General features: G+C 36.0%; 1 protein-coding gene across 3 annotated transcripts in view; it reads left to right on the forward strand.

Annotated features, from left to right (window-relative positions):
* Positions 1 to 3,330: 3,330 nt before the first annotated feature.
* THRB (thyroid hormone receptor beta) overlaps positions 3,331 to 20,313 on the forward strand; it is a 66,411-nt gene continuing 49,428 nt past the window's right edge. For 2 of the 3 annotated variants that reach the window (XM_072412409.1, XM_072412406.1), the window contains exon 1: positions 3,331 to 3,789. In XM_072412409.1, the coding sequence (XP_072268510.1) occupies positions 3,372 to 3,789 (418 nt within the window). In that variant the 5' untranslated portion in view covers positions 3,331 to 3,371. Of the gene's footprint in view, positions 3,790 to 18,315; positions 18,940 to 20,313 lie in introns of those variants that run through there. The other variant, XM_072412407.1, reaches the window with a different exon arrangement.

Genomic DNA, 20,313 nt, shown 5'->3' on the forward strand with positions numbered 1-20,313 from the left:
TCCCGTTTCTTGTGGATGACATCTCTTGGTTTCTTCTGGCTCCAGTAATTTTCCTAACACCAAAATGGAGTATGGACAGATAAACCAAACCAAAACCAAAACTGGGTCTGTCTTATTTTGACTGTGTCTTTAAGGAAGGGGGACAGATCACAAGTGGTCCTGGGTGTTGGTCTACGAGTTCACTTGCGTTAGAGGAAATAGAACCAATTCCTGAGATTATGGATCACCCTGTGGGATTGGTTAGGCTTTTGTGGAATTTGGGAAGAGTGAATGTAGGTGTGATTAGATCTTTCACAAATAGATAGTCTTTCATGCTTTTATCAATTGTGCCTTTCAAGAAGGCATCATGTATGATGGAATAAAATTCCATGTAGAATGTTTCTAATATTGTGTTCGGCAAAGGGCTGTACCAGTCCTTGTTGTTTAGGTTTTTGAACCACATGGTTACGTATTGTGGGAGGTCCATATTACCAATATTACTCCTTTTATCTGAAGGTGTGATAATAATGGTAGGAATAATCTTAAGTTTCTTAAGTGCTCACGTTTGTGTGGGGGATCGATTGTTGGAGCAAGGTAGTGTGAGGTTCAATATGTTGATTTCATCAGTTACTATGTCGGCAAATGTCTAAATGTGTGAGTTAACTGGTTGATAACTGGGGAAAAAGGTGTATTTGGAGTGTAGCTTTGTACAGTCAGTTTTTTGTTTGTAAGTGAGGTTAACTTCGTCAGGTTCATTTTCAAGTTTTAGGGCCTTTATATGCCTAGAAAATGCTTTGCGCTGTTTTTTTGTTTTTCTTATCAAAGATGACCCTTGGCATGTACTTATGTATGTACAGGTAGTCCCTGGGTTACATATGAAATAGGGACTGTAGGTTTGTTCTTAAGTTAAATTTGTATGTAAGTCATAAGGTACATTATTTTAAAAAATGCAATTAGGACAGATGCTTGTCCCAACATATTATGCAGTGTGGTGTCAGTTACTGTATAAAATTCTCACTGTGAGTTAATCACAAACAAAGCAAAAAAAACAAAGCCAACAGAAATTTTATGGAGCCTAGACATTCATTAACTTCTGAACCAAGCTGTGCTTTGATATGCAAAAAGAAACAACTGCAGCATTTGTATGGGTCATTTAGTAGTTACAAAAGCTTGCATAACAGCAAAAGATTTCTTCTGCAAGTCATGCAAACTGCCCCTCCCTGCACAGCGAGCAGGGAACCCCATTCGTATCTAGTAGTTGTCCGTATGTCGAATGTCCTAACTTAGGGCTTACCTGTACTATGTATTTACTTATGTAATCTGCACTTATGTGACAACCTACCTTACTTGCATTCAAGTATATGTATATAAATGTTTGCATCACAAACATTTGTTCTTTATTGTTTTAGGAGTTATAATAAAATTGTTACTGTTTTCTCAAGCAAACAATGCAAATTATTATGAATGTAAAAAAAACCTCCTTTTAAGTTAGACCTGGTTTTGGTTTATTTGTCCATACCTGTATTTCTTTATGAGTATGATTTGGTTGCTTACAATGAATAGGTGATTTACCTGCTTTTTCTACAATGGCCTGAGTAATAAAAAAAGAAAAAGTAAAACTACTGTTCAAAATAATAGGATGAACAAGGACATTTTGCAAACTGTAATTGTACATCTTAGAGCCTCTTTCATCAACTTTCTGCCTACACATACTTTCAATTTTATTGACTGCTTATCATTGCTCCTGAAATAAATAAGTGAAAAAAGTGAGCCATGCTAAAGCAATGTTTGTTGGCCACTTGAAATCTCCACCAGAGAATAATGTGACAGTGCAGAAGAGTCATTGGGAGACAATTGTTACCCCATACCAGAAAGTGCCTGAGCAAGAATCTTATGAGAGGCTCACCATGATTTTTTAAATGAAAGCTCTACGTTCAAAAATATGAGAGCCTTTGAAGATACATTTACATGTTAAACTTTGTTAGATTTTTGTGATTGCATTTACATCTACAATAATTTAGGGGAATACACCCCTTTATGTCTCACTGCCGAGGCTGTGATGGTAGGCTTCACAGTTTTACATAGGGCCTCTGTGAGTACAGATCATGCATGACAAGCAGCAATGTTTGGAAAAGGGGATGCAGTAGAAAATATTTAAAGTTTTATACAGGCTTTTCAAAAAGTTGTAAAATACTATCTGTGACTGTACATTTACAATGAAACATTTTCCTCTGTTCCCTAATATGTATATTATTAGAGGAGTCGCAGGAATATATTAGTACTAATGCCTATTTTTAAATAAAATAACACACTTAAAAATTATTTTTTCTTAATTCAAGTAAACCAAATAAAATGACACCAATTAGCCAAAACATTAAAACCAACTTTCTAATACTGTATAGACCCTTGTGCTGTCAAAGCAGCTCTGATCCACTGAGGCATGGATTCCACAAGACCTCCGAAGGTATCTGAAATCAAAACTTTAGCAACAGATTCTTCAAGTTACACTGCCCCAGCCAACTTGCCTTCTTCCCTTACAGCAGGACCATTTTTGAGATGCTCTAACCCAGTAGCCATCACAATTTGGATTGAGTCAAACTTGGTTAGATCATTATGCTTTCTCTTTTTTCTAACTCTAATACATTACCTTGGGGAACTGCCTGATGCTGGTTTAATTGTAGTTCTTTTATTTTGGCAAATCAATGTATACCAGGGGGAACCAAAATGAAGTGGATGTTTCAACTATTACCTCCAAATAACCTTACTGTTTTGGTTATATTGCTTTTTAAAAATATCTATTACATCTCTGGTCTCTTAAAAGTGAAGGACTATTTGGTGTGACATTAGGCAAATTGCATTGTAATTGTATTGTGACTGAGTTTGGCAACCATGTCCAATGCAACCCATGCATATATATATACGCCAAGCAAATCAGTTTCTACAAGAGTGTATGATGTCATCCTGTTTTTTTAAAAGTACCTGAACTAAAAAATAATCATAGTAGTAAGTATAAATACAGCATACCAACCACATCCTAAACACCAAACAAAAAAAAAATGTTTTTTACACATTGTGTCTGTTTTAACAAAATGATGTCTGCTTTTTAAGTAGTTATGCAGCAGACTGTCAGTTCATAAGAATGTCACTTAGGTAAACAAGTGTGAGCCAGGTCATTGTGTGGTAAGAACAGTCATACAAGGCTGAATCCTCATTGTTTTCAGTTCTTACAGCCTAAATAATGTCCACGACCAGCCCCGACCTAGGGGACCTTAAGTGATCATAGTAGAAAAGCTCATAAATTGCTGGAACCTTCCAGTCAGGTCAGAAATTGCAATAGCAGTGTCAGGGAATTTCATTCCACAAATGCAGCTTTTAGGCTGTCACTGGAAAACATGAACTTCACACTAAAACTTACTCAAGGTCTGTGTGAGAGAAATGGAGGAGCGGTAATGCATGCAAGGTACAAAGCTTACAAGAATGTAGAACTGTTTTTGGCCAAGACGCCACATCTAACCAGAATGTTAATTATGCCTGAAGTTTGCCCAAAAATCTTTCAAAACTCATCTGGAGAAGCAGCAGTGGAATGGAATGTGAAACCAGAGTTTCATCCTAAATCTTTGTATTTTAATTTTCAAGACAAAGCAAAAGACTTAATTTACAGTAACTCAGCAAATGGAAAATCTTCAAGACTGTGCTTATACAACATATCCGGATCATACTTAACTGAATCAAGCTTTAAATTAAGCCAGCTGGAAATAAATAAGCCGAGTGCTGCCTATAAATCTGGCTGCCAAGTGGGACATAGGAAAGGTAATTGAATTTAGGGTATGGTATGTTTAGAAATTTCCATTCAGTAGAAATAACCCTGAAATGCATGTGGACGAGTATAGATTTAAAAGTGACGCAGATTGCATTTAGGTAGCTGTAGTTTAAGCTAAAAATGTCTTTCATAGAAGTAGTTACTTTAACATCCTCATATATAAAGTTTTGCTTGTTGACCTATTTTACAAAAAACAAACCTCTTTTGTATCAGTTCCTTTGTTTTATTTTTCAGTTGACATCTAAAAAGTATGTTATAAGCTAAAAAATGATATATTTCTATAGTTATGCCAAGCTTTGATCTAATGTAGTCACTATATTTTTGCATATAGTATGTATGATTTTGTGGATTTATTGCAGTACTCTAGTAAGGATTAGTAAGGCAAAATGATGATATTCTGTACTGTGATAGTTTTTGTTGTATAGCCTTATAAACTATATTATATTAGGTGGTTTAAAAACTGGTATTTCTTTCTATTAGTGGTAAGGTAAAAATATTTGCTCAGCTTTGAACCAATATGGGGCACAATTTTTCAACTGCTTCTCACTTATATATTAAACTAAATTGACAATTCATTATGATGCAATTTGTCACCCAAACATTAATAACAAATACACACATACACTAGTATATGTTATAATAGATCAGTTTTTAAAAATACATTTTAGGTCAAAAGGAACCCCTGCTATGTAAAATTGGAAGGGTATCTTTTGAAAAGGTTCAGAAAGAGGGATTAGCTGGTCTTTGGATCTCTGGGTAAGATATTTGATTATCTAAATAATATCTAAATAACAATAAATTTAAAACATATCTTAGATATGTACAGGATAAAGTTAAGGATTCAAAATAAGTGTCACACAAAAATTAAATTAGAGCTGAAGCATGATACTCTCTGTCCTTAAGCGTGAATGGACAGAGACTCTCACACTTCACCTTTTATTTAACCTTTACCTGGGTGATCCAGCAAACCTGTAGTGCATCTGGACCAGGACTGAAGACATTTGTTAAAAACTGACAATTGATTTTAGGAAATCCATTCCGGGTTTGCTTGATCACCTAGGTTCAATCATGACAGTCTATTCCTGTGTTTCTAAATCTTTTTACCGTGAAGGAACCCCTTGAAATAACTTTCAGGTTTTCAGGGAACCCCTACTATAATTACTATATTCACAACTCACAGTACTTGTTGGTCAGTAAGAAGAATGTCTCTTGCATTGCTGATCGGTGGGTATCATTGGTATCATCAAAGATCATTGGTATCAGTTAAACTGACCTGAGAGGTCCAAATTGCTATTTGCTCAAGGAACCCCTATCAAACTCTGGAGGAACCCTTGTTGGGAAACACTGGTCTATCTTCTTCAGTCTTGGAAAGCTTTAAAAATATCAGGCCCAAATATCAGACAGTGATGTTACAGGATCCTAATGAAATAGAATTTTCCTAATGAAAATTATTTGCTCCTGGTTTATTTTAGAAATCCAACAAGTGCTCTTGTATCCTTCTGTTTCAAGTAATGTCAAATGTATGATATTTAATATGCTTTTTAGTAGGCAAAGTAGGCTTTTTGTCATCTGAGGTCACTTGAGAAGGGATTAATCCTCCTTTAGAGCCGTTACCTCATAAAAAGTTAAACTGGTTTTAAGTATTTTGCTTCTTTAGAATTAGCAGTTATTTACCTTAGAATGCCTCCTCTTGACAGATGCTCTCTGCTTATGGCTTTAACCTCTAACATAACCTAGAGGGACATGTCGCTGTTGTCTTGCTTGTTAGTTATCTGTTGTATTGGAAAATAAACTAATTATCGTTTGTTGTCCTCGGCAAAAAGCTTATTTTGAGTGCCCAGTCAAGAGACATGGAAACAGGACTTTTGATTTAACACTGTGCAGAAAGAAATTTTTCTGTTGCTTTAGTAAAATAACCTATGTCTTTACAGCCTTCTTGAGGCAAGTTATGTTTTTATATCCTTGGCAAAATGTCTTAAGATGTGCATAATGTTTTTTTAAAAACCTGAGTGATTAGATGAGACACATTTCTTTTATTTGTAATGTCATTCAAATAAAATCGGTAATCAGAATAGTGCAACTATTAAACAAATCATAGCAATAAAGGAAAATATTAAAACAATCATGTTCAAAAGCTTGCATAACCTTAGTTCTCAACGCTGAACTGTAGGATATGCACATTTTGTTTAAATACAAGGGGATACACATACATGTGCATCCTTTCTTAAATCTTCAAGATCTGTGCAGTAAACCCCAGCATGAAACTGCGGGAGTTCCTTAAAAACAGTGATAGGGGCAAGTTGTTTACCCACACTTCTTCTACAGTTTTATGTAGATGCAAGTTTGGCATTTCTCCCACAGCCTTTCTGATTGTTTAAAGCTCTCCAGGGCTGGAGAGAATTCACTTTCAACAGTGAGGTAGGGTGATCCAGCAAACCTGGAATGGTATTCCTTTTTGCCAGCAAATGTTTTCAATCCAGGACCAAATCCATTCAAGGTTTGCTGGATCACTCAGTGTCACTGATGAAAGTGTATCCTCTCCAGCCTTGGAGAGCTTTATTAAATCAGGCCCTTTATGTACAGCACAGTTTTTTAAATTTTTTCCAGTTTAACACTTAATGAATGGAATAGATTTCATTAAGGGGTACCAATAGTTAGAGAAGTTTATGATTTATGACCTAATCACCAAAACATTCAGGTAATTTACATTACACAGTGCTGAAACATGTAAAGTGACAATTTTCTGTTACAATCATAAAGTGTCAGGGTTAAGAAATGGTTTTAGTGATTGCTGAAAGAAAACGTATTGACACATTAGGTGGACTGTGTTTTCAAATGTAACCAATAATCTGAGTTCAAGAATAAAACACATTTTTGTTCAACATTATCCTAATCAGCATTATGTTAGCAGTATATAGCAGTAGCATCTTGTGTTGATATTTAGGTATGTTGTTACAAATGTAAAATGGACCTGAAGTTAATATTTACATTTTGTATCACATAGGGCACACGTCAGCATTAGGCTGGGTCTACAAAGAAGGTTTTAAAAACGCATGTAAACATTCCTACCATGTTTATATACATTTTTATGGACTTTTACAAGCGTTTTAAAGCTTGTCTTGAAAACGCTAAAAAACTTTTATAAACGCCTATGACGCGATTTGCAGTGTTTTTACATAAGCGTTTATAAAAGTTTTACTTTTAATCTTTTTAGGGAATGAGAACAGGGGTACATAAAACCCCTTGCTCATTTCCTGAAAGGGTTAAAATATGTGTAAATAATAGGACGAGACTTTAATGTTAAAGTGTTTTAATAAATATGTGTGTGTTTGTGTAACTAAACTGTTTTTTTACAGGTTATCCCACAATGACAGGATGATTCCCACAGCTGCATTCATTCATGAGCACAGCCATGGGACTCCTCCTGACAGTGAGGGATCCCTGGGCACTAGGGTTTAAATGAGGAAAAGGCTCCCCATTCACCTCTTGGGCTTTGTGATTGGCTGATGTTTTCCTTTTCTCAGACATTCAGCACTAGACTTGAATAGGGAGACTTGTCCCCATTCACCTCTAGTGCTTTGTGATTGGCTGAGAAAAGGGAAACCCTGATGACAGCTCAAGCATCATCAGGATTTCCCTTTCCTCAGCCAATCACGGAGTGGAGCAATCATCGGAGCTTCACTATGCTGACAGCTCCACTCCCCTGATTGCTTCCGCAGCCCCAGAGGAGCTGTAGTATGTGTTACGGATACAGAACGCATGTCACAGTTCCTCTAGGGCTGGAACAAGCTGGAAAAGTAGGAGCCATGGAGGGCCAGATTGCTCACACATGTAGGGAGCTCCTTTAGGTCCCTAATTAAAGCCTCGTCCCATTTTGTACACATATTTTAACTTTTTCAGGGAATGAGTAAGGGGTTTTTTTGTACTCCTATACTCATTCCTCAGGGTGGGGTGGTGGAGATCTGGGAGTCTCCTTAATAATAGGGGCTTCCAGATTCCAAAGTTCTGCTAAAAATGCTTATAAAAGCCCCCATTGTTTTCAATGGAAGCTTTCCTAAAAAGCTTAAAAACGCTTGTAAAAGCCCACATTAAATTCAATGAGAGCATTTTAAAGGGTTTTCCCGCGTTTTTGGGCATTTTCATTTTTTTAAACCTTGCAAGCAAGGTTTAAGATAAAGCCTATGAACATGCCTCAAGGTAACATCCTGGTGTAGTGTTACTGAACCACATTATCATTCTGAATGCTTTTTGTGTTAGCCATGAGAAAAAAAAATTGTCTTATGTTCCAAGATTTGTTTTTAGTCAGTTGTGGGGTAGATTCTGAAACCCTGTCCTGTAAGTTTACATTAATGAGTTAAAAAGGATTTTTTTTAAATCCCGTATAAATTAATGAGGTTCATTACATTTTGCTGATCTCTTTGTCATGTACTTCTTAAAACATTCCCCTTTAAAATCAACAGCAACTATATCCTTGGCACTCAACAAATCAACAACACTTAGTATGTAGCTCACTATGCACCAGACATCTAATCAGGTGATGATTGCCAACCTGTGAGAAAATATATGTACATTACAGTACATTCAAATACTTATTTGTGCTAAATCATTTCAAAAACACAGGTTCACATAGAGTGAATGTTTAGTGGCACCTATTTGTTGTTCTATCATGGCTCTAATGGTGTAGACTAAGTCAACTCTTTGATGTGAGGCCACCTCAGCAGTCAGTTTTTTAGTATATACCAAAAACTGTAGCATTACTCTGGGACTGGCCCCCTGACTTCAACAGCATTGTGAGCAAAATCTGCCATATCTGACATGTTAGGAATAGGGATGAGTGAATCAGAAGTTCCAGAAAATCATTACAGGAGGATTCCCAGGGCTGCATTCATTCATGAAAACTTACAGCCTGCCTGTGGGTCTTTGTCTTTTTAGACTATAATCTTTTAAAGTCCTCCTTTAATGTAGATAACAGTATGTAATTCCCCCATTTATAAAAGTAGTAATCAACTGACCTAAGTTTCACCTTTATTCGTCAGTTCATTCATTTATTCTTACTATTTACTGGCACTTCTACAATTATTTATAATGGGCTATGAAAATCAGTGTTTATTTTTAAACATCCGGATTGCCACTTTTTAATGTGATTACATTTCAAAAGTCAAGTACGTGACCACAATAGAAAAAAATGGGTGTCATATGCTATTTCCAAAAATGGCAAACAGGTATTGCATTCAAGCAAATGAAGTTTCTGATCAACACTTTTAGTAATTACGCTAGGGATGTACAGTTTAATTTTTTTAAACACAAAGGAATAAACCTGTTGCTTCTGAATATCAAATCATTTGTAAGATTGTGCACTTTTTCAGACCTCTAAATTTGAACAGATAGTTTTTGAAGGAGACATTGTACATTCAAGGATTTTACTCTCGCTTACAATTTCAGTAAGCGAGAACAGCCGAATTGGCCAGGAGATCGCTCATCCCTAGTTAGGAAGGAGTATATTCCTCATTCTTTTTATGATTGGGCAATATTTAACATTCTGTGATGAACATTCTGATGTGAAAACACAATTGCTCAAATACACCAACATTTAGCTGTTCAATGGAAAACAAACTGAAGCTTTTGCCCTTTATATTATTTGCACCTTTAACCTCCTTGCCGTTAAGCCCGACCTTCGTACGGGCTAAAAAAATTTGCTCTTTTCGTTAAGCCCGAGATTTTCCGTACATTAAAATCCCCACTTACCCAGGTAAGTGGGGATTTTAATGTAGGGAAAATCTCGGTCCCCCTGTGCTCATCCAGCGTCGGGTTCGTGTTCCAGCATCGTCCTCCGTCGATCGTCGTCCGTCGGTCTCCCTTTCCAGCGTCGGGTGCCTTCTCGTATACCAGCGGGACCAGGTAAGATGCCGGCCGGTTTCTTACCTGGTCCCGCTGATCATCCAGCGTCGTTCTCGTTCCAGCGCCGGGTGATCTCTGAAACAAGAAGCCGGCCGGCGGAGGAAAACAACAGCCGGCCGGCTTCTTGTGCGTGCGTGCGTGATGACGTCAGCGCGTGTGCGGGAAATTCAAATTGAAACTCATTCATTCATTTTGTATTGGATTGAATACAGGAGTTTGTATTCAATCCAATACAAAATGAATGAATGAGTTTCAATTAAAAAAAAATACAAAGTATGTATTTTGTATTTGATTGGATACAGGAGTTTGTATTCAATCCAATACATAATGAGAGTTTGAATTTTGTTCTCATTTTGTATTGGATTGAATACAAACTCCTGTATCCAATCCAATACAAAATAATAGAAAATATATTTATGTGGTTTTGTCTATAGGTATGTGACGGACACTAGGGAGGTGTTTTAGAAAAATATATTACTATACATTATACCGAATTATCGCATTTTCAGTATTGGATTGAATACAAAGTCCTGTATCCAATCCAATACAAAATAATAGAAAATATATTTATGTGGTTTTGTCTATAGGTATGTGACGTTGGACGGTTGGACACTAGGGAGGTGTTTTAGAAAAATATATTACTATACAGTATACCGAATTATCGCATTTTCAGTACTTTTCATTTATTTATGTATTCTTGTTTAAGCTGAATTTTGTGTTTTTCCTATTAATTTTATTAAAAGTAAGTTTTTTTTTTTTTTACATGATTGTGTGTTTCAAACATTTTTTATATTCATTATATCTACTAGAACCCTATTCGGACATATTTCTGTAAGTTACAGGTCTACAATTTAAAAAAAAAATTTCATGAAAACCTGTAACACTTTTGGTACAGAAATCTAGACATCAGTGTAACGCTCAGGTGGTTAAAAGTACTCATGTAGACAATATTTGATGAGTTTATTATTTTTTAAACACTTATTATGTACATGTACTTCATATAGGATTTGTATGTACTATAATATCCGCACTTTGTAATGGGCATTTTAGGAGTACTGTATCATTGGTTTGTATTGTTTAGGATATAGCTTTTTTGTTCTTGTATGATGTTAAAAAAGATTCAGCTGAAAATTCTGCCAAAAAATGTTTATGCCTTATGCAGTACAACAATACGGTTTTCAAGGTCTAATTGGTTACCTGGGCAACAGCTACCTAGACACCTAGAAGAGTAAATACAATTCTTTTATTAGGATTTTGCCGGATTGAATGTTTCAGGTTGGAAGTTGTAGCCAGGACATTGTTGACCTGGGCTTGACCTAAACTGGCTCACGATTTCAGTAATCAGTGTTCAGTTCTTTCCCTAAATTTAGAAAGCATTATGGCGATTTTCTCTACAGCTGCCTATGGGCATCAGAGTTTTAGTACCTTAACCCATTGATTTCACTTGCCAAAAAACATAAACACACATGCTCCTTTTTGAGTTGAGAAAAAATGTCCTTTGGTTCTGCTTTTTCCTAGGGGAACTATAATAGTCTTATGCCTAAGGTTTTCAGGCAAAGTATAATTGAAGTCCCCCGTTTTCTAGTTTTACAGTTCACTTGCTATCTGCTTGGGGAAAATTCTTGTTCACTTTTATTTACTATTTCAATCGTATAACAGAAGTGAGAAGAAGTCTTTTCAAAAACTTTTAGTTTTCACTGAACCAGGTGTCCCCACTGAAGGAATTTTCCTCTATAAATGTTGCTATTACAGCAAATTTGGGATTTCCTATCACGTCATATATTGTTTATAATAGTCACCTGGACAAAAAGAAAGGGTTACAGAATGCAATACTGATTTACACCTACAAAGGGTTAGCTTTAGGTATACTTTAAAGAGAATGACCTAAACGTACAAAGTGAAAAAATCTTACACCCTCCGTTGTCCATATGGGCTGATTTTGTATTTTTGTGCAATTAAATGCAACATGCAGCTTTGGGGGGGGGGGGCTTTCAAAATGAATGGCCACACCACTATACATAGAAAAATCGGACTTGCTGCATTTTTTTTTAGTGCAATGTATGATTTCTCGTTACATTGCATTGCAGCACAGGTGCATTTTACCCATGTGTCAATGTACAATACACTATTAGTTCATTGCCACAATAGCAGCAATACAGGTAATGTGAACAAGCCCTAATATCCACCATAGTCATTCCATATCATTCAATTAATTCATTAGAGCCCTCTGGATTACAGTAGCTATTGATGCTGGGTATGGGGAAGAATGTGACTTTTTGCCCAGAATGCAGTGCTCATCTGAGCTGTCAGTTGCCTTTTGTGATGAATCATAGGATATAGCGGAACAGGTCGCACTGAAATCCAGAATATGTTTAAGGAATATTATTATGTATTGCTTCAATTTGATTCTTCAGCCTGGCTCTTGTTCTTTTCAGGTTTACTGTGGGAAGTGTTTTGACTATAAGATCTACCTTTGGATAGATCAATTTCAGAAGCTAAATTAAGTTGACTGCTGCTGTGAAAACAGTAATAATGTTACCAGGATAGTTAGATAGTATAATACATTTTGTCATTGAAGTATGTTTCCCTTAAAATTTGCTGTACGATTTTTTTTAATAAAACTTCATATAATTTTAACTATACACCACAAGTGACATTTAATAGGGCTACCACCAACAGAACAATATTAATTTCACTGATTACCATAAACTGGACGTTCTGTCTCCCAGTGCTCACAGGGATCCTTTCCATAAAACACCATCGGTGACTGGAAATTACCTTTCTCCATCAGTGGATGGGCAACACATTTGGTCCACCACTTGTAACCTGGCAGTATACTTTCCACAATGGTTAATTTAGATCTTCTTTTTCTAAAGCAGACCAGGTTTGTAAAATATTGCTGAACTAATTCTAATGAATGCAAATTGCTTGAAGGTGTTCCTATCAAACATGAAACAAGTATACAGATACTTGTGTGGAAGTTGTGTGGCAGTTATCAGAACACCTCAACTGCATTGCTGTTGCTGTTTCTAAAAAAAAGTGCGCCTAGGATTCCTAAATTGAAAATGAAAATTGTGGACCCCTGGGGCCACTTACTTAGCAAGGAGCATTGGGGTGGGGCTCCTAAAGTTATATTTGTCACAAATATACTTTACTATGCTACCCTGTTCACTTCTCTACTTTGAACCCCAATTTCCCTAGAGCGGCAAGGTGCATGAAACCAAAGATAAACTTTATTGTCAATTTATTTAAAAATTAATATCTAAAAACAAGACACATTATGCAACCACTTAGGTATTTTCAATAGTAATAAAACATGAAATTTTTTTTCATTTGACAGTAATCAAATATTTTTTTAGAACAATGTCAGAAATGACAGCTTACAAAACCTTCTTAAAAGTCCCACTTAAATTGTGCCTCTCCTTCCCCTTCATTGCTAATGCACTGGTTAAAAGTGTAAAAAGACTTGTGCTGGAATAAAATAGGTAATGTGACAAGGGTGACATCATCCTTCTCCTGAGATCCTGGGAAATATAGAGTAGCCTAAATCTCAATTGGAAGTACTCAGTACTGTGCTGTTTTGTGTACTTGTGAGACATCACTCACTGTACCACAAAAGCCAGAGGAAAGGTGAGTAAAGTTTCTAACTTTTTTCTCTACATGTTTTTTAAGCTTTTAATCAGTATTTCAACAAGAGAAGGGGAGAACATTGGGGGATCAAAAAGTGGATCATGCATAAAGTATTAAAGTATATGTCAATAAAACTACTAATTGCGATGAAATTATTTGGCTTCCTCTCCATTTTTCATTTAATCGTTTAAAAACTTGATATAAGTATGGCTTTCCATATATTAGGCTCGTCTCTGGTTTTCTGTCTGAACCTTTTTTCTTTATAAGTTTCCTATCTAAACCCCAAAAATGTAATATATTACTGTTTGCCAATCCTAAGACATAAGGCCTGATTTATTAAAGCTCTCCAAGGCCAGGAAAGATATACTTTCATCAGTTAACCTAGGTGATCCAGCCAACCTGGAATAGATTTCTATTATTTTCACCTGGTGAGCCTGTTAATAAAATTTTTTTTCCTGTCTTAGAGTTTCAGTTCTCACTCTGCTGTATCCACAGAGGAGCAATGTTGTTACCCTAGGACAAGAATTGTGCTGGAACTACAGAACATAACCCTAGCTCTTCATATTTATAACATAAGTGGAGGTGTTCTTCTGTTTGCAAAGGTGAATTAGACTGAGCTGATAACACTGTAGAGTACACAGGAATGTATAAGCTCTCTCTATCCCTTTTAATGGTTCATTGTGAATGTTTGATGTGGCCACATAAGAGAAGTTATTCATACTTTTAAATATTTTTGTAATATGATTTCCATGAACACAAATGTCAGTGTCAGATAAATGTCCACCAGCTAGTCTGAATACAGCAAAAATAAGCACTTATCTATTTTCTTGTTGCTTCTGCATTGAAAAGCTGCCACTTCTTGGTTCACCAGATATGCAATAGTTCCTGTGATGCCTGCCTTGACTACTTTTTAAAGCTCCCTTTTATCTGTGCATTTAAGATATTCGGGCGTCTCCATCTTCTGCTCTTCTTCCTGGTTCTTCATCCACGTCACCTGACCGAGGCGCGAGATCGGGTGACATAGGATGAAAAAAAAAAATTTACAATCACATTGCGCATGCGTGAGATCAGCAAATTTTTTTGTTTGAGCAAAAAGGCTTTCGGGCATGCGCAGAAGGAGCACCAAAGAGCCTCCCGGGATGCCTGATGTAGATAGCCGGGGGGCTTTGCAGGAGGCTTTGCACTCCCGTTCATTCTCGATCACCTAGGCGATCAAGAATTAAGGGGCGGTGCTGCACCCTTTTTTATTTAAAAAAAGAATGCTACCCAAAAAAAAAAAAAAACAGAATCTTATTGTTATATAAAAGGGTTGTCTACCCTTTTATGTAAAGTGAAATTTCTGAGTTTAGGTACACTTTAAGTAGTTTAAGAATATTTTTCCTTTATCCTGCGACACAGAACAGCTCATGAACAGCCTGAATACCTTGGATTCTTGAACTAGGTGTCACTGTTTACATTTACTACAGTATTGGTATTGGGGTCTTTTATTTAATGATGCTCCCAATGATACAAAATAAAATGACCCCAAAAAAAATATGTTCTGTGACTCAAACATTTTTGAAAGCATTTTTTTATTAAGTGGCCTTGAGTCAAATATTGCTCTCAATACCCGTTGGCATGCTTTGTACGTGTCTCCAAGCAGATGTTGGGATGTATTCTATTATTTAAACACCTGCTAAAATTCATACTTTATATCTAATAGAAATATAGCTTTAAAAAGTTGTATTTTTCATTTATGTAATTTTTATACATTTTGAACAATATATAGTATTCTGGGATAATCCTAACTATCCTCCTGTAACTAAATGTCAGTAAAACAAAAACAAAAAAAATGAAAAGTAAAACCCATTTATACTCCCCTAATACCACAGGGTCCAGTGTCTTCTCTCTTCCTGTGCTTCTGGGGTAGTCATTTTTAGGCTGTCCATCACTTTGGGTTGTATCACAGTAGAGAAGGAAAGCAGCAACAACAACAGCGAAAGAGGACAGAAGAAGAAATGTTGGTGGATCTGCAGAGGATGTCAATGTTAAGTGACCTAGACAGTGGATATCTTCCTATATATTATTATTTACAAATATATTCAAACAGGGTTTTTTTTACACATTCTAATGCAATGATTTTATTTCTCATAGCTGAACTTCCCACAATAAAAACATTTTTTTTGCTTATTTTTAATCATTCTTGACCCTATAAATCAGGGTCAAAATAATTGTATTTACCTTGCTCCTTTATAGACGTATTTGAAGTTCTACATGTAATTCCATGATCACCAACAGAAATAGAACTGTGGCTTCAGGGAATAGGGTACCCTACTTGTTTTCCTATTAACTTAGTGTGCTCTATCAAAGATTGTTTAAACAGAACTAAGGCCAGTGACAGGGGGGAAAGGGCTTCCCTGTCATAAGTGCCCCTTGCTGTTATTTAGAATATACAATGTCTCTTCCTTGTTTAGGAAACAGCCAACTGCATGATCCTAGCACTACTGATCAAAGCACCAGAATAGTTGTGTTGCTGCTTCTGATCCATCCATGGCAGGTACATTGTGGAAACAAAAGGGCACATTCCTGTCCCTGTACAAAGCATTGGTCAGACCACATCTGGAATATGCAGTCCAGTTTTGGGCACCAGTTCACAAAAAGGATATTGTGGAATTGGAGAGAGTGCAGAGAAGGGCAACTAAACTAATAAAAAAAAATGGAGGAGCTCAGCTATGAGGAGAGATTAGCTGAACTGAATCTATTCTCCCTTGAGAAGGGACTTTTAAAAGGGGTTATGATCACCCTGTATAAATATATAAATGGTCCCCATAGAGAACTTGCTTCCCGGTTATTCAAAGGACAAGGGGGCATTCTTTGAGTCTGGAAGAAAAGAAATGTAATCTCAGAGCACAGAATATAATTGGATATTAAAGTTTTACAGTAAAGATAATGATGGAGACTGTTGGACTAGGGAACAATTGATTATTTTTTCCCCGTTCGAGCAAATTGAACCAGGGTTTTTTTTGCCTTCCTCTGGATCAGCTATGTTTATAGTGATTAATCTGTAATATGTTTATTTTCCCTGTGGTTAAAGTTGATAAGCATATGTCTTTTTTCAACCTAACTACCTATGTAACTATGTAATAGTATGCTGAATGTCAGGAGAGAGAGGTGAGAGTTAGGAAATAAAGACTCTGCTGCTTTCTGCAAAACTGTAAGTGTTTAGGCAGATACAGTATATGATCATGGCTGCCCTAAGCAAGGCAGCAGAATAGCAATGTTGCTCCCTTCTCACTACATTATGGTCCTTTATGGTAGGAATGGTGTAAGAACAAGCAGCATACAATACACCTGTCAGTTTTACAGAATGAATGGCCCAGACTTTTGAAGAGAGAAGCAGATAGTGAAGTGCTGCACCACTGAGTATCCCTGGCAGAGCAAAGTAATCCATTTTGGGAAAATTTCCTCCTACTTTTAGTTGCATTGAAAGGAAGCCATCTTTTCAGGACACACACAGCAGAACAAAGAGACATGAACTTGCACCTTCAGTGCAAGTCTATAAGCTTTGCTATGTATGAGTTGACACCAAGGCTCTGCCCACAATCCATAGTGACATTATCCAGCAAAGGAGAGGGCCAGCAGCTTTGGGAGTGAGGAGCAAGGTAAGTTTTACTCTTCCTGTATCATTCCCTTGTAACCAATTCAGAGGGTCACTCAAAATTCAGCAAGTGTAAGAAGGATTTTTGCTTTAGGTTCAGCTTTAAAATACAAATTTTACATATACATTTTTGAGCATGTCAGTAATACTTTTCAGTCACATTATGTCATAACTACGGTGGGTTTCCCAACATCAAATCTTTTCTTTAGGTAGATAGACCCTGCCATACTAGAAGTGAAATAAAATATTGGTGTTCCATCTGCACTGATAATTAAAAAAAAAAATCTCCACGTTTATAAATTATTGTAGTGTGCTTTAAAGATGTGCACTTTAGAACTCTAAAGCTGTTGCAAGCCAATTCGACAAAAAAAGCAGAATGAAGAAGTAGGTAACCTGTAGTTGCTGAGCACTTTATTCAGCAGAAGGATCTCTGTCTAGCTCCATCAACTGCACACCTCTGTCCTGCTTTTTATGAATGGGGTAGGAGCAGTGTGCAGCAACAAAAAGAATAATGAAGAGTAGATAACAATATCCACTCTTCCTTATAAATTTACCCTTTTAAGTGTAGAAGCTTAGACCTGATATTTGTCATATATGTTTCTTGTGTCTACATTTTTGAATGAACATGGACTTTCATAGTGAGACCACCAGGGTATATGTAATGGAAGCTACAGTTGTCAAATAATAATATTACTTAATATTGAAATTGCAATAGGATTTTAGAGCCTATATGAGGTGCTAGTGATTGTGTTTCAGTGACTCAGTACATATCATTTAAAAAGCATTTATACGTTTCTGTTTTGTACCTATAGTATGCTAGCATTAAAATATGTTAAAACTGACCCCCTATATTAATTTATAAATAATAAATAGTTTCTAAGGAAGGTGCTGAAACACCATGACATGGTGTTCTGTACTCATTTGTACATAATTTTTCATTCAAAGAACTATGCACAATGAGTTAAAAATAGCTAAAACAGCATATGAATGGCAATCAATATACCCATCACTCAGCAGGTTTTTTTTTACCACACAGTTAAAGCTGTAACACCAAATCAATAGAACTGATCGTGGATTAGGTTGTTACAGTGTTTACCTTTTATATTTTGGTACGGGTCATCTTGGTTCTTCTATTGAATTTCTAAAAGGATAGAGTTAAAAACTCGGGCTTATTGATTTTAGGATTTTGAATAGCCACTTGTCTCACTTAGGCTTTACTCCTCAAGTTGTCAAGTAAAGTATCACCACTCATATGTCACACTAAGTATGATCCTGCAAAGTTATAGGCCCAGTTTAAACTAAGACGGGACTTGTGTCTGACACTGCTTGTGTTGAGTCTGTAATACCCCCTGCTACCTGTCTGAACAGCCATCTTTTCTGGGATTTAGCCGTGGCTCATAGATTAGGACCTTAAACTGTTACAAATCTCTTTTCCAACATGTTTGGCTGTTGAGTGACATGGCAGATATAAATAGGACCTTAGCACATAAGTTGCTGCTCCACATCGTACTCTAGGTGCCTAGCTTTGAGGCAGATTTCAGCCACTGCTTGATATTCATCTGTTTTTTCCTCCCTTCTCTCTATGTCTATGCATGCATGTGTGTGTGTGTTGTCTGTGTAAAATAGAAGCTGGTTCTGACTATCAAAATGAACTACTGCATTCAAGAAATGTACGATATGCCCCAGCCTGCTGTTAACACCTACTGCATGCAGCCCACTGAATATTGCACTTATATCGAAGATAGTCAGAACTACAGTTCTTGTGAGGCTCATGTCCTACACAGCAATAATATATATATGGATCAGGCCTGGGCGGTGAATCAGGCTTATACCTCCAGTTACCCTGGAAACATGTTTAAAAGCGAGTACTCAGAAATGGACATGGCCCTGAATTCATACAACCAACCAGGTTATTTCTCTGAGGAAAAAGCAACTTTTTCACAAGGACAGTCTCCGATGTTCTCACAGAAAAAAGGTAGGGACAGGTCTGCTTGTTTTTTTCTTTCAGTCCATAAAAGGGGCTCATTCACACCATTGTCTTCACATCGCATTGATCGTTTGTGTTTCATTCAGATTTAAAGTTGTATAGTTTTAGCACCCGGCCATTATATCAGAGCTCATCTGTAATCAGCCGAAAGCCGTATTTCAGGTTGCTAGGAGATTAAAATGTTTTATTTCTCCTGATGTTAGGAATTTTCTAATTCTCATTTTGCTCGAATAATAGATTTTTTGTCTGTTATGAACACATTTCTGTGTTTTACAGACCCTTTCTCTATATGTAGTGTATGTATAATCTGTGCGATCTGTGTTGCATATAGTACCTTTCACATCCAAATATTTTATATAAAGCTCTTTAGATACAAAGTTTTACTTACTGTCTTCTGAATTAATCATGGAATGAAATGTACACATTTATTAAATTAACATTTTTGCAGAATAAGTATTGGAGATTATTTTTTACATGTGGAAATATTTGCTTATTTTGTAGCTAGAGTCTATTCATTGTCATTTTCTATTGTAATGCAGTCTCTTTTAATATCACATCATGATATAATAATTAGCAATGTGTATATATACATTTATACACACATACAGTTATGTATAATTGGTATCTGAAGATTTTGGACTGTGATACAGACCGAAATGTTATGTGGATATCCTACAGATTTAATACAATGTATCTTTATCCCTAGAGAACTTTATGACCAGACTTCAGTGCATAGTTTTATCACAGTGACTCATAAAGTTAACTAGTGATTTAGCTTGACTAGCACACAAATGTCACTTCATTCTTCCTCCAAATATGACAATTTTATTTGGAGAAATTTAGAATATTCAGTTCCAGCGCTGATGATTTTTTTTACAGGGTTATTGTAGATTGACGATTTTTCATCTGGTTTATAACTGTTATCTGTTATAAAGTTAGGTTATATTTCTATTTCTGCAGAGGAGACTAACCGCTGATAATACTCTTTTTTAACCATTTTTTTATAATATGTCGTCATGTATCATTTATAATACTGTTGTAGTGGTCTTATAAATTATGTGTTCTGCTAGTATACAATCCCAGAAAAGCTAAAAAAGTTAGTTTAATAAGCTGACATTTTTAGCATATGTTTGAAATAAATAATACTATTAAAAAAGCACAGTGCCTAAATTGAAATAATCTAATGACACTACTGTTTTTAGAAGTTTTCATATTTGTTATTTTGAAAAAAAAAATTTTAGTGTGTGTTTGAATGCTTCAAAAAGTGCTAAAAAATGCACATCTTAGAAGAACTATGAACAGGTATAGTATTTACTTTTTTTTATAACCACCATAATATATCTTATTTCGGTAGCATGTATA

Source organism: Pyxicephalus adspersus, chromosome 5 (assembly GCF_032062135.1).
Source record: "Pyxicephalus adspersus chromosome 5, UCB_Pads_2.0, whole genome shotgun sequence".
Taxonomy (NCBI): domain Eukaryota; kingdom Metazoa; phylum Chordata; class Amphibia; order Anura; family Pyxicephalidae; genus Pyxicephalus; species Pyxicephalus adspersus.